The 14014-nt window shown below is 42.5% G+C and overlaps 2 protein-coding genes and 1 long non-coding RNA gene across 5 annotated transcripts in view; 2 read left to right on the forward strand and 1 right to left on the reverse strand.

Moving 5' to 3' along the window:
• Positions 1–14014, reverse strand: part of LOC138614779 (uncharacterized) — a 39349-nt gene that overhangs the window by 13332 nt on the left and 12003 nt on the right. The gene's annotated exons all lie outside the window — the stretch shown is intronic.
• On the forward strand, positions 16–6306 carry LOC138614772 (interferon alpha/beta receptor 2-like). 3 transcript variants are annotated; one of them, XM_069688347.1, is made up of 7 exons: positions 16–176; positions 370–502; positions 1420–1595; positions 2175–2335; positions 4431–4593; positions 4675–4796; positions 5627–6306. In XM_069688347.1, exons 1-7 carry the CDS (start codon positions 140–142, stop codon positions 5813–5815), a joined length of 981 nt encoding a protein of 326 aa, XP_069544448.1. In that variant the 5' UTR covers positions 16–139; the 3' UTR covers positions 5816–6306. The 3 variants fall into 3 exon arrangements, with proteins under 3 accessions (XP_069544448.1, XP_069544449.1, XP_069544450.1); XM_069688348.1 differs by having other exon boundaries at positions 1423–1595; XM_069688349.1 differs by having other exon boundaries at positions 5536–5719.
• Positions 6821–12216, forward strand: LOC138614776 (interleukin-10 receptor subunit beta-like). The gene is made up of 7 exons (XM_069688355.1): positions 6821–6920; positions 7354–7477; positions 8988–9160; positions 9596–9750; positions 9842–9992; positions 11263–11408; positions 11538–12216. Exons 1-7 carry the CDS (start codon positions 6863–6865, stop codon positions 11679–11681), a joined length of 951 nt encoding a protein of 316 aa, XP_069544456.1. The 5' UTR covers positions 6821–6862; the 3' UTR covers positions 11682–12216.

Genomic DNA, 14014 nt, shown 5'->3' on the forward strand with positions numbered 1-14014 from the left:
CGGGAAACAGAAACTCAGCAGCCGTGTGTGATAGCTGTGTTTGTTTCCCTCCCTCTGTGTTCCGCCAAGAGCTTCCAGCTTTATAATAAAACCCCCGGCAGCCTCCTCAGCGAGCCACAACACAGTCCATGGAGGGACGATGGAGCTGTGGACGCTTCTCCTGCTCCTCCACCTGGGTAAAACTAAAATGCTCCGCTCCCCGCCCTCCGAACGCCACGACTCGTCTCTGCATTTCTTTTTTTTCTTTTTTTAACACCTTTTACAATCAGATTTGTGCATTTTGGCGTTGTAAATCTGCAGGAAGTCTCCCTTCTTAATTTGCAGGTTTAGTTGCAGATTTTATAACGGGAAGTTGTGATTGTTCTGCAGCGCCGTGCGTCTCCCTCCCGGCGCCCTCCAACGCCTCCATCTCCTCCTTCAACATGGAGCACACGCTGAGCTTCCTGCCGGGACCCCGGACGCCCTCCGACGCCCGCTTCGCGGTGGAGGTCCTCCGCTCCAGGTACCGGATCCTCGGAGGTTTTTCTCTCTCTGGCCTTACAGGAAGCTCCTCACTGAGATCTTGGATCGTTGAGGTTTGGTTTCGTCCTCAATGTCTTTGATTTGGCTCTCGGTTCATGTGTCGACTCACGGGTTTGGTTCAATTGTTACACTTTCCACCTAAAAAGCTCAGCCAGCACGTGGTTTGTTTTGCACATTGTAAATGAGGAGGTTTTTGTTGTTGATGAAGCTGTTTTTTGTTTTGCAAAGAGCTTCTGTTGACTTTTAGCAAAATTGAAAACTCTCGCAAATATGGCAATATGGAATATGCATTAATATTTTGATATTTCTTTAGTTTTGTTTTGTTTTACAGCTGTGTTCTCAGTTTTGTTTTGTCTTGAAAACAGCAACCGGCTGCGACCTCAAAGGTCAGCACCGCCCAGGTCAAAGTTCATCCACACCACATGCTCATGTTAATGTTTTGCGTCTGAGGCTGATGGGATTGTCGTTAGTTCTGCAGTTCTCTCACTGAAAACCAACCTGTTGGTGGCGCTGATAGGACGGACAGGTCGCTATGGATACCTGTGGCAAATTTTAAATCGTAATTTACCGTCAATCCAAGCCGACAGCCAATAATCAATCATCAGCATTTGGATCAACATCCATGACTTCACTGAATTGCGTGACGATCCAATCAAAAGAGTCGTTGGAGATGTTTCGGTCCCAAAGTTGTTGACAGCTAGTTCATAAGTTTCATGTTTCATTTTGGTCCCTGAAGTGTCTCTGAGTCAGCACTTCCCTTTCTGAGTAATAGAGCACTTGAAACCATCTTCATAATCAATGTAAGTTTCCTTTTTACTCGGCTGTAAGTGATTTATTGTTATTGACATGTGACTCTTGCCTGCGTTTGGTTGGTTGTGTTTTTTTTTCAATTTGGAGGAGGAGCTCGTGGAGGCCGGTTGTGTCGTGTTCGGAGCTGACGGCCGGACAGACGTGTAACCTCACCAAGGCCTTCAAGGACCCGTTCGACCACTACCAAGCCCGCGTCCAGGCCGCCGTGCCGGGCCAGAGGTCCAGTTGGACCGTAACCGGGCTGTTCCAGCCGCTGTCCGACAGTGAGACGCCGGCTTTACTCACATGACTCAAAAGTTTCAAATGTTCCTCACAGAGGGGTCAATTATTTATTATTAAATCCCATTTTTCAGTACTCGCCGGTCGTGTATAACAATAATTTATAATAATGTATGGAAGGATTAATCCAGTGATTCATGTTTTTGTTTTTTTCCCCACAGGTCCCAAAGTGCTATTTTTATTTGATTTTTAGCCGGTTTTTTTTAACAACAATACATGAAGTAATCATTTTAAAATATCACTTTTTTGTTATTTGGTCAGCTTGTGTTCTTACGATTTTATTTTTATTCTGATGAAAAAAGTTTCAGATATTTATCTATTTAGCAAACAATTTTGAACCGTTTTCCATCAACTATAGCTGCTTCTATCATTTAACCTTCACTTCAGCTGATTTTTTTTTTTCTTAGATGACAATTTAATCTGTTACTTTCATCTATTTATTACTTTTACTTAATTCAACCAAATCCATTCCATTAACTTTCATTCTCGCATCTTTGCTTCATTGATTTATTCTGAAACTAATCTCTTCCCACGTTGACTTGAGATTTGATTTGTTCCCACAGCCGTGTTGGGACCTCCCGACGTGTCCGTGTCCGGCTGCGGGAACTGTTTGGTCCTGACGCTCCGACTTCCTGCCGTCAAGACGTTCCAGCAGAACCCGCAGCTGAATGACCTCTACAGAGAATTAATCTTCAACGTGCGGAGAACCAGGGACGGAGCGCAGGTACGTGTCCGGCTGAAAGATCGAGAACTGTTTGGGGGTTTTGGTTTTGCAGTCCAGTAAAAACTCTTTCATTCACGGTGTTTCCTGCAGGGAGCTGAAACATACCTCATAATAAATCATTTCACGATGGATTTTTATACAAAAGGGTGACATTAAAAAAGGGTAAAACATAAATAACTGCACTAAACCAGTGCAGCGTTGATATCATGTAATATTAACAGCAGACGGACGCAGCGGAGCATTTAGTTGGCGGAGACCAAAAACAGAGCAAAAAGCGGGAATATTGAAGTTAATTCGTGTGGTGGACGTAACAGGCTTCATATTAATATAGTCTTTTTGAAGCTTATTTTTTAATGAATGTTTTATTATTTCCAGATGGACCTCCAGAAAACGAATAAGAAGGAGTGACTTTAGCTAACAACACCGAGATAACTGCTGGAGACATTTTATTAGGGCCCGAGCACCGATGGTGTGAAATCCCTATTGTTATCCAAGGAATTATTATTCTTTTCGTTCCTTATTTTTCTCCGCAAAGAACTGCATTTTTGGAGGCTTTATCATATTCAAGAACTCATGAAAGTTGGTACACGAATGTCTCCCGGCAACGTTTTTTTTTATTTTAGTGGCCCCGACCCGCCGGCTCCCCAACGTGCACCGTGCAAGGGCCTGCATATCACTACTTGCAGTTTTAATTGACTTTGTATTTGATGAGAGATGTTGAATGATAGTCTACGGAGCCGGAGGCTTTTTGGAGCCAACGTCTAGTGGCACTCAGTGGTATTGCAGCTTAAGACACTTCTGCTTCGGCTTCCTTTTGAGATACAAGTCTCGCTTTTATTCTCCACACCATAAAATATGAGTTTGTTTTCCACAGAGGCCTTTTGCAGCAAACAGGGACACGTAGCGGTCTGCCTTGAAGATTACAAGAGTTTTGACAGTAATAGGGTCCGTGTTCTGTGTTTCTACTGTTTTTTTTAAAACTGAAAAACCTCAGCGGTGCAGTAATCTGAGCTGTTTATCCTCCCTACAATAGGTTAACCTGATAAGATATCGTGAAACCACATCTGCATGTTTTATCTGAAGTCGTGTGCGTTTAGATGATCTGAAACTCAGCAGTGTGGAATACGGAGAAATCACAGCACGGCCTGCAACTCTCAGAGGAATTCACATTGTTGAGCAGAACACACGAGCTGAGAGGCGTTCGAGTTCCCTCAGGCACCTGGTGTTTTTTTTCTCTGACTGTGGTTTTAGTCTTCCTGTCTGCGACTTGTCTTCAAGGAAACACTCGGCCTCGATGAGAAAAACAAAAACAAAAACCTAAACTGTGTTTTTTTTTACATCAGAACCGACAGTCGATGCTAAACTTCTGATATTTAAACGTCAAGCTGTCAGAGTTTACTCCCTGTTTCCTGTTCGTGTTCAAAACTTTATTTTCTTCAGCATGTTTTACTAAACTAAAACTAGAAATCTGAAGAGTTAACCCGACAGACACCAGTGATTCGTGTTCATTTCCTGTTTTGATGACCTGCCTGTCGGCAGCCCTTTATGGGAAAAACAACACTGAACCAGGAAAATAACGAGCATCACTATGTTTTTTTCTACTGAAACAGTTTCTCTGGAATTACAAGGAATGTAATTAAAGCAAATGGTGAGCTGGAGTCAGACAGAAAAGAGCGCCACATTTTGAGTGTAAAGACCAAATAACATTTGCGACTTTCATCTTGAAATGTCGACTTTTGTTTCTCAAACTTTCCGTTTTAATCTGAAAATTCTAAATAGAAAAAGTTCTTTCTCTTACTTTGTGGCCGAGAGAAAACGAACAGCAGCATTTTTACAAATTGTATTTTTCATTTACATGTCATAAAAAGTGTATTAAAACGAGTACCGAGAACTTCTGGCGGAGGCTGTTGTTGTTTCTGCATTCTGAGAAAACTGGTTTTGCTTTTACGGTTACGTTTTTTTTTTTTTTAAGACACACTTTCTCTCTCCGCAACATCCTGAACGCACAAACCCGACCTCGTCTCGGGTCACGTGTGGGAGGTGTTTACCTGGAAATAAAAAAAACGTCGCTTGGTATCTCTGCCTGTGTTTTCAGTTCTCGCTGAGTCTGCCTTACAAGGAGGAGACGGTGATCACGTACCTGCAGTCCGGCGTGGAGTACTGCGTGACCGTCTCCGTCAAGTCGCTCTTCAGCTCCAAAGCCGTCTCCAGTGCGCCCCGCTGCGCCCTCACCAGCCCTCCTCCGGCCCAAAGCTCGCGTACGTCACTGCCGTTTGCGCCGTCACAGCATCCCACCGCGCCGAATACAACATAGTTATGTTGTTGGTTAATATTCACAGTGCACGTGGTCTTCGGCCTGATAGGCGCCTTCTCCGTGCTGGCGCTGCTCTTCACGGTGCTGGTCGTCCACGGCGGTCAGCTGAGCTTCGACTCGCTCCGGCGGCGCTTTCCCGGATCTCTGGTAACACATCCGGCTGCTGCGCCCTGAAAAATCGACTGTTCATCGTCAGCTGTAAAGTTTTCTCCAAAAAAAAGAAATACTTCACCTGCTCGCAGTGTCTCCGATGCCTTTGCTGCTTGTTTTCGTAGAGATTATTCCTGTTAATTCTTGTTAAAAAAAAAAAAAAGGAGTTTTTGCTGTCGAAGGTTTTTATCCTTTTAAAAGCTTTTTTTTTTTTGTACTTGTTAAAAAGACAGTTTTTCCTTCCCGCTGTCGGACATATCTTCATTTTTAAAGCAATTTTGTCCTTCCAGCTGTCGTCCGTTTTATTCCTTTTAAAAGAGAGTTTTTCACTCTAGCTGCTGGAGCTTTTATTCCTGTTAAAAAGGGAAATGTCCTTTCCTGCTGGTTTTATTAATGCTAAAAGGGAGTTTTTCCTTCTAGCTGTCCGATGTTTTAATCCTGTTTAAAGCTAGTTTTTCTTTTTCATTCCCATCATTTCTGTTAAAACCAGCTGTTGAAGGTTTTTATTCCTTTTAAATGGAAGTTTTTCCTTCCAGCTGTTGAAGGTTTTTATTCCTGTTAAAAGGGAGTTTTTCCTTCCAGCTCTAAATTGAATTGACTCGTATCCACCGCCCTGCTTGCCTGAAATACTCACCAGATATAAATGTGCTAAAATTAGTCCCTGACACATGAACTGTTTTCTCCGATTAGAGTAAAAACTCTTATTGTAGGAACTTTTCTGTCTGATCCTTTGCAGTTATCGGAGGCTCCTAAACAGCCCTAATGAGACTTGAAGACGAGTTACTATTATCGGCGAGCTTGTTTGAGTCTGGCTCTCTTATCTGCAGTCGTACTTCCTCCTCCGAGGCCTGAACTGTGGGAGTGCGCCGCCCGACCTCTCGGGTTACGGCTCGGCCTGTCAGCTGCTTGACAACGACTCCTCCAACTGTCTGAGAGGAAGCTCGGACGGACCGGACGGAGGCCGGACGACCGCAGGAGCTTGTTTGGATGCGCCTGATTCGACCGACGGGTTCTGAGAGTTCTCGTCGAAACTTGGCATTTACGAGGAGAAAAATATGACCTTTGACCCCACTGAACACCAAGATATCACAGCACCTGATTATGTGTTCCCATTGTTATAAAACTGGAAAGCTTTTCACAATTATTTTCTTAATTAAAAAAAAAACAGAATAAATTAACAGACATCTTGGAGATTTATTATCATGAATAGATCATCATTTCTTATTCAAATTTACTTTATTTGAATATTTTCACTACATTTATTTAATCTCAGATTGAGATTTTACAAACATCAGTTATTACATATTTGAAGCATTGTTACAGTTTTAAAGGCGCAAATCTGTACGATTTTGAGCACCGTCTTGCAATACCACTTTGTACGTTAGGGGGCGGTAGTGAGTCCCTCCAGTATAGCGTTTCAGCAGTTCTGTTAGATTTTGCATACTCTTGCCTGCCAATATTTACCAGTTGTCTTTTTTATGTTCTAATAAATGATTTCAAAGTTAAATTGAATCGACTCAAGTTGTTGTTTGACTAAAAATAAAATAAAAATAAAATATAAAAGTGGCAGTTATTACAGCTGTTTCGGTTTGGAATTGTCCAAACAAATGTCCAATATGTAATTAATGATGAGATTATTTATATTATTACAGAGCAGATCCACCATAGATCTGTCCTCCTGTATGGTTAATTTCTAGTAGCGAAAACGAACCACAGACAGTTAAACAAAAAAAAAAGCCAAAACAAAACGGGGCACACACACACACACACACACACACACACACACACACACACACACACACACACACACACACACACACACACACACATAAATCAATGATGGAATTAATTTACCCGTATAATATGAGTGTAGGTGTGATTGTTGGACATTTAAAGGCAGACTGCGACTCTTGGATTCCTTGAAACGCGCACGTTCTTCTGCGCAAGAGAAGTTTCGTTTCCGCGTACTTCCCCGCCTTCTGTCACTGAACGCTACCAGGAAACAACACACACACACACACTCTCACACACTCTGCCGGACTACATGACAGTGAACGGATAACATGCCCGCTGCTGTTTGTGTCTTTGTCCTCGTGTTTTCATCTCTGTGCGGGTCCACAGGTAAAAAAAAAAAAAAAAATTAGGAGAAGAAAAAAGGTCGCTTTTTTCTGTTTGTTTTTTAATCGATCCGCTGATTTACAGCGTGTGTGTGTGTGTGTGTGTGCGTGCGCGGATCATTAACTGTCCTACCTGTATAAAACACTGCAGGCGAGAACTTCAGGCCGCTGTTAGTTTAATAATATTTACAAGTAGATGAATTGAAGGATATTTCAACACCTTTCAACTGAATTTATTTTATGTGAATTTAAAAACAGGTGGTTTTGTGGCTTGAAAGGTGATCAGCTGACTAAATATGCATCCGGGGAACCAGAAGCTTTTCTTTTAATCAAAAGGAATAAGAGGTGTGAACTTTGAACCCCCTGTACTGAGGTAGTAAAAACAACAACGGCAGTAGTAGCTATGTAAACTGACTGTGTACTTTGGATCTGTGCAGCGGTGTCGGGACTCCTCAGCGGACCCTCCAATGTCCGCCTGACCTCCTACAACATGAACCTGGTGCTGAGGTGGGACCGACCCGAGGGGGGGGGCGACGGCCTGACCTACACCACCGAGTACAGGTGAGTCCATGCGGTTTATTCGTCAATAGAATCATAAGTTAGACTAAAAAAATATGTCAGAAAAGTAATGAAAAATGACAACACAAACCAACAGATTATTCACATTTAAAGAGCTGGAAACAGATGGTTAAGAAACAAAGGACTTGATTGATAAAAAAAATAAAAAAATCCAGTTAATTGCTGGTTTCCAGCCAGCAGTGCCGGTTATTTATTTAAAAATCTCCCCATGTTTCACTTTTGAAGTTGTCTGACCTCACTCAGAGATTCACTCGGTCCTTTCCAGCTGGTTTAACGCTGCTTTGCGTATGAATAGGTGATAATGTGCTTCATTATTTGTGTGGTTCCGCTTCTCCGGTAAAGAACATTTTACTTCCTGTTAAAATAAATGATTAGAGAGCAGAGCTTTGGGTTTCTGTTAATCAGATGCCGCCGTGACATTCGAGACTTTTCTTGTTATGAATCTTCTCTTCTGACATAAAAAACGTGACTGAGTCATGATAAAAGACAAACAAAAGGTTGGTCTACTTCTGCAGGAATGATAGAAGGTGTTGTTCGTTGTGACCTACTTATAGAGAACTATCATCTATCTTAGATTTTTCAGCCTATGTTGGATTGTTTTGGTTTTTGCTGGACAGTGTTGTTTTTGAGGTCGTTCTTTCTCGGGAAAAATCTCCAAGGACGCAATCGAGGGAATTCCTTCACAATTGGCGGAAACGCTTAGACGTACTGACTAGATTTTGGGGGTCAAAGGTCAAAGTCATCGTGACCTTTCGACCCCTTTTGTCCAATCGCGTTAGAGGAAATTCAAATTTGACACGAGGGTTCTTTCGGACTCGAGGAAGATGTGATTGGTTGACCGCACCTCCGTCTATATACTTGCACTTAGTTGCGTTTTGCGTGACTTTAAACGGAGTTGTGTCGTCTCAAATCACCGTTAACGCCAACACATCTGCAGCTTTGTTTGGTTATTTTACCCCCAAAAATATACAGTGGTACTTAGTGAAACATTTTGAACAGTTTGAAAATACTTTACTGTCTGCTACGTGGCCACGATGGCGACTGTTGGAAAACCCAAAACAGCAAAATATTCAAAAAAAAATTAAAAAAGGAGTCTAAAAGTCCCCCGCCCAAAAAAAAACAGTAAATGAAGATGAATGCTAATGCTGCTCTGCTGGAAGTTTAAATAGTTTGATAACATATTAGCCATAAAGAAACAGTATGAGTATAATAATGTGTTAAGGTGGTCGTAACATGTTTTCAATGCATATTCACAAAACTAGACCAAATGTCAGAGGATAATTTGGATTAATTAAAAAGTAATTTAAAAAAAAGAGTATTGACACACGGAAACACACTTTAAAACACACACACTGTCTCTCTTGGTGTTTCTCCCCACAGTCGAACCATCGAGGGTTTTTTTTTCTTTTTTTTTTTTTTGTGTGTATTTTGTTGTCCCAAACACTTGAAACTGAAGATGTGTGATGTCAGAAGTGCGTGTTTGTTGTCTCAGGAGTTCAGTCACAGAGTACCGACCCGGCTGCATGAACACCTCCGGCCTCCAGTGTGACTTCACCTCCTTCAACGTCACCGTGTATGGGAGGTATTCGGGCCGAGTTCGGGCGCAGCTCGGAGCCAAGAGCTCCTCCTGGGTGCAGAGCAACGAGATCACCTTGGACAAAGACAGTGAGTGAAAACAAAAAAAACCTCTTCGTATTCAGTCTGAAACTTGGCACATGTGTCGTTTTTTTTATTACCGGGGAAAAAAACATTTGAATACATTGTTTAATGGATGGATTTAGAATATTTTGTGGAAGTTATTCTGATGAACTTTTGCTCTATTAAAAGTTAATGCAAAAACAACAACAAAAGTTCATAGTACACGATCTGATTAGCACCCAGCTAACAGATATTTACAGATTCAATAAATATATATATATATATATATATATAATATAACTCTGGATTTACAGAAGTCCTCACGGAGCCATGCAATTTCCATAATTAAACTCTGAGCTCTACTTTCCTACTTTCCTTTGCTGCTTTATCTACAAGCGGTTTGTCAGCTTTTACCTCCCGTTTCATGCGTATATGTTCTTCTCTCCTCGTCTTCCTCCTCAGGCGTCATCGGTCCGCCCGGCGTGTCTCTCCTCTCCAACAAGGCGACTCTGGAAGTGAGCATTATAGATCCGCAGTTCATGATCTCGCCGCTGAGGCACATGTACAGCGTGGCCACCTACAACATCACGTACTGGAAGGACGACCAGAGAGAAAAGGTCGGTCACCCCCCCTGCGGACGTCTGTGGGAGGATTGTGGGAGTTGGAGTTTGTTGGACCAACTTCTTTTCTCTGCTGCTTTCCTTGCAGACCAGAAGCATCGGCAACCTCCAACAGAACCGGGTGGTCCTGAACGACCTGGAGCCCTGGAGCAAGTACTGCATCCAGGTCATAATCCTCACGGACAGGAACGTCAACCCCAGCGAGCCCAGTGCCATCGTCTGTGAGAGCACCACCAATGGTAGGCATCTTTACCGACGAGTCAGCAAATCCTGAATCCGCCTAAAAGGATTTGATGTGCCAGTGCCGAAAATCAGTCATCGGTCAGCCATCCAAAATTATGTCAGAATATAAAAGATTAATTGTACTGCCAGCAAACCTCACTCACTCCTCAGAGACAGTTTGATCATGGAGTTTTAATGGTTTCTGAAGAAACTTTCTGGAACTGACCTTCATGTCTCAGAGCCAGTTCAGATCGTAGACTGAATATAAAAGTGTTCGTAGCTTCCGGGTCTGAAAAATGGTTCTGATGCAGAAGTTTCTTAAACTGCAATGTCACCGAGTGCCACTAGAGGTCGGCTCCAAAAAGCCTCCGGTTCCATAGACTCCTATTCAACTTCTCTCTTCAAATACAAGGTCAATAAAATGTCTCCAGCAGTTATCTCGGTGTTGTTAGCTAAAGTCACTCCTTCTTATTAGTTTTCTGGAGGTCCATATAAAAATAATCCCTCATTCATTAGAAAATAGGATTCAAAAAGACCTGTTTTTGGGGGTGTGTCTGTTTGATTGACAGGCCTGTGGTGCAGTCATGTTACAGCTATCGGTGGGGGGGATGTAGTATCGTTAGGTTTCCAATCAGATCAGTCAGATCCACCGCTGGCTCATCCCCCCACATTATCCAAATATGGTTAATTCCTGCTCCAAACTGCTCCGAACTATCAAAGATGGTGACGGCTGAAATACTGAACTGAACTTGACGTGTAATGTCACTCTCGCTTTAGATTTGTGACGAGATGATTTAATTCCCGAGTCTACAACATCCTGAAAGCTGCCAGTTTTACAAAAAAAACTGGCAGACAGACGATGAAACATCTCCACAGCAGCGACTACAATATATAGAAAATATTCATTTTTGTGTAACAAAAATAATCATAATAATACTAATCATAAATTGTTATTTTTATATAGCGCTTTTCAAGATACTCAAAGACACCTTACAGGTTAAATTGATCAAAACAACACAATAAAAAGCATAAATCACTCAAAAAAAATCACGTTAAAATCCGCTAATAACGGTAAAAACCATGAGTCCGACATTAACTGTATTAATTGTAACATCAGCTTGTGTTTGTTTATATTCCATTTTTGTGGTCATATTTGCCTGTTGCTGCCTGCAGCTTCGATGTTGTCTGTGTACGAAGCTGGACAAAAATATTTACAGGATTTCACGTGTGAGTTTGACAGCGAGTCACACGGGATTTAAAGCCATTGTCTATCTGGTTGTTTTGCAGAAGAAGAAGCTCCGTGGGTGGCGGCCGTGGTGGCGTTCGTCGTCATGGTGGCGGCGCTGGTCGTGGTGGTGCTCGCCGTGGTGTACTGGAGGAAAATCTACCAGTTTCTCTGTCCCAAAGATACGCTGCCGGAGTACCTCAAAGATGTGTGTGTTGTTGTTGTTGTGTTTTTTATTTATGTGTCTGCACTGATTTTAGTGCACGAGGTTGTTTGTAATGACGGATTCACCCCCCTCCCACTCCCACGCCCCCTCCCACTCCCCCCACCTCCACAGACGATGCTGGTGCCACTCAACTCGACCATTTACCTGGCCATGAGGGACTCGCACCCAGTCGAGGAGGTCTACCACCCTGTCAGCATCGTTGCTGTGGAGGAAAGGCTCCCTCTGGAGGCAGCAGGGAGCAGCTGCAGCGAGTAGCCCGAAGTCACGGTGGAGGAGAGGTGGAAGGTGGAGGAGGAAAAGGGCTGCAGGCTGCAGTCAGGTGGGACTCGTTAGAGATCACCGGCTGGGGCAACTTTTAAAGACTCTGACGTGGTCAGTTCTCGCTTGACCTTTGAGTTTTAAGGCGATGAATCCCACATTATTCCTGGAGGCAGGTGTGGAGCTGCAGAGACGAGCTGGTAGAGGATGGAGGCCTCATCCAGGTGGCGTATTTATGAGCTCCACGGTCGCAGCAGAAGACTGTAATTAACTGAAGGAGCGCGGCGCGGCTCGCCGCCCACTCTGATAGTGATACTGTGAAAATACGGCTGTGGACCTGTGTGCGATCGGTGCATTGTGAGAAGCAGACATGGATTAACGTGCCCCCGTTGTGGCATTTTGAAGGTCTTTCTTTTTTTAAATGGAGGAATCGGTAGTGATAGAATCTCAGACTGGACGTGTGTCAGTCAGCAAACAAACACGAAGTATTTATGTTTTTACTCAGTCAAGCTTAAATAAAGTTTTGCTATGAGTTGGTGTGTTCATGTTGGGTTCATTTGGTTTTACTGTGTCACACTTTCATGTAAATAATGAGGAAGTTTGAAGGATTTTGGAAAACATTTAAAAATGTTCTGACGCGTAAACCAGAGAAGAAATATTCCAGAGTTGATCAATCGAACTGTAGCTGATCAGACGTATTGATCGTGTTTCCTCCTCTGTAGGAAAGGTTTGATTTCCTTGAGTTTCATCTTCCCGTTGAAGCAGCGTTCAGATTAAACTCTCTCAACAGAATGCATAAAGTAAACACATTATAAATAATAACCCTACAAACAACAGGTTCCCGCTATTTCCTGGAATTTCTGGAATATCCTGGAGTTATAAAACATCTCTTCCAGGCATTAAAATCAGGGGGTTGGATCATTTTTTTTCCTGGAAAAACATGGTGTTTAGTTTAAATGTGATCACACTGTTATATTCTCCCTGCAGTATTTTTCTATCTGGTGTTATCAAACTTGTTTACAAAAATCATTTCAGTCAGCAACGAAGGCAAACATGCAGGAAAATCAACATTTCAAGCGCTTCGGCTCAAAAACGACACGGTGTTTAGGCAGAGAAACGCCCGTCAACTAGTAGATAAAGCTCACAAACTGCTGGGAATAAAATAATGTGGCTGCATTTTGTCTGATTAACACAAAGATAACTGTTTTTCCTTCATTATAGGTCATGGAAATTCATTTTTAGTCAGTGACAGTCAGGGAATTTGACATTTGACTTTCCACAAAAAGATATTTTTTTCCTGTAAGATGTGCTGTACACCTGGTTCACTGGTCATTTACTGAGTTTTAACCTGCATTTGTGGATGAGACTTTAAACATCAAACAAAAAGTGTGGAAATGTTCCTGAGCCCATGCAGTGATTTCCACTGTAAATCTGTGTCTGTTTTTATGCAGTGCCAAGGTAAAAAAAAAAAAATGAAATAAAATAAAATAACTAAAAAAAAACTATTAAAGTTATTTCCAACACTACTTTATTCAATATGTCAATTTACTACATACCTTTGAAATCCCCAATGAGGAAATATGATCAGAAGTGTTTGGGCCTTTATTTTCTTGAAAAATCGGTCGGTTAGAGTGAAGACAGCCAAGGCAACTCTCCAACTCTCCCTGCCTCAACCTTCATCAAGCTGCAGATGTACCACTGGAAAAAACATTACTGTGAATATTTTGTGATTCTTGGTTATCTAGTCACAAATATTCTGTGTCAAAGACAAATACTGTAAAGCAGAGGAGACCATTTTGGGGCCCCGTGGGGAACATTTGGCTCCTTCTTTGTTTTGGCCCACCAATGCATTTAACAAACTCAGTGCTTGTTCTCCTTTTTCTTAAGTGCTGTGATATCCTAACAGTAATCACGGAAAAACTGTGTCTACCTGTGTCCCTATATAAACCTATACTACTGTACTGTATTTACAGTAACTGTGTTCTCATATAAGCCTTAAAGGGCGGCACGGTGGTGCAGTGGTTAGCACTGTCACCTCACAGCAAAAAAGGTTCCGGGTTCGAATCCGGTCCTGGGCCTTTCTGTGCGGAGTTTGCATGTTCTCCCTGTGCTTGCGTGGGTTCTCTCCAGGTTCTCCGGCTTCCTCCCATCATCCAAAAACATGCACCTCAGGTCAGGTTACCTGGCGCCGCGCTAGTGGCAGCCTGCTGCAGCAGCTCCCCCCTGAGAGCCCCCCTGCTGTAGCGAAGAAATTTCCCCTCGGGGATTAATAAAGTGTATAAAATTTAAAAAAAATCAAATCAAATAACCATATCTAACGAGCACATTTT

The sequence above is a fragment of the Brachyistius frenatus genome, unplaced genomic scaffold (genome assembly GCF_029030835.1).
Source record: "Brachyistius frenatus isolate BFR_SWC_R1_liver_20210118 unplaced genomic scaffold, ASM2903083v1 Contig_568, whole genome shotgun sequence".
Classification (NCBI taxonomy): Eukaryota; Metazoa; Chordata; class Actinopteri; family Embiotocidae; genus Brachyistius; species Brachyistius frenatus.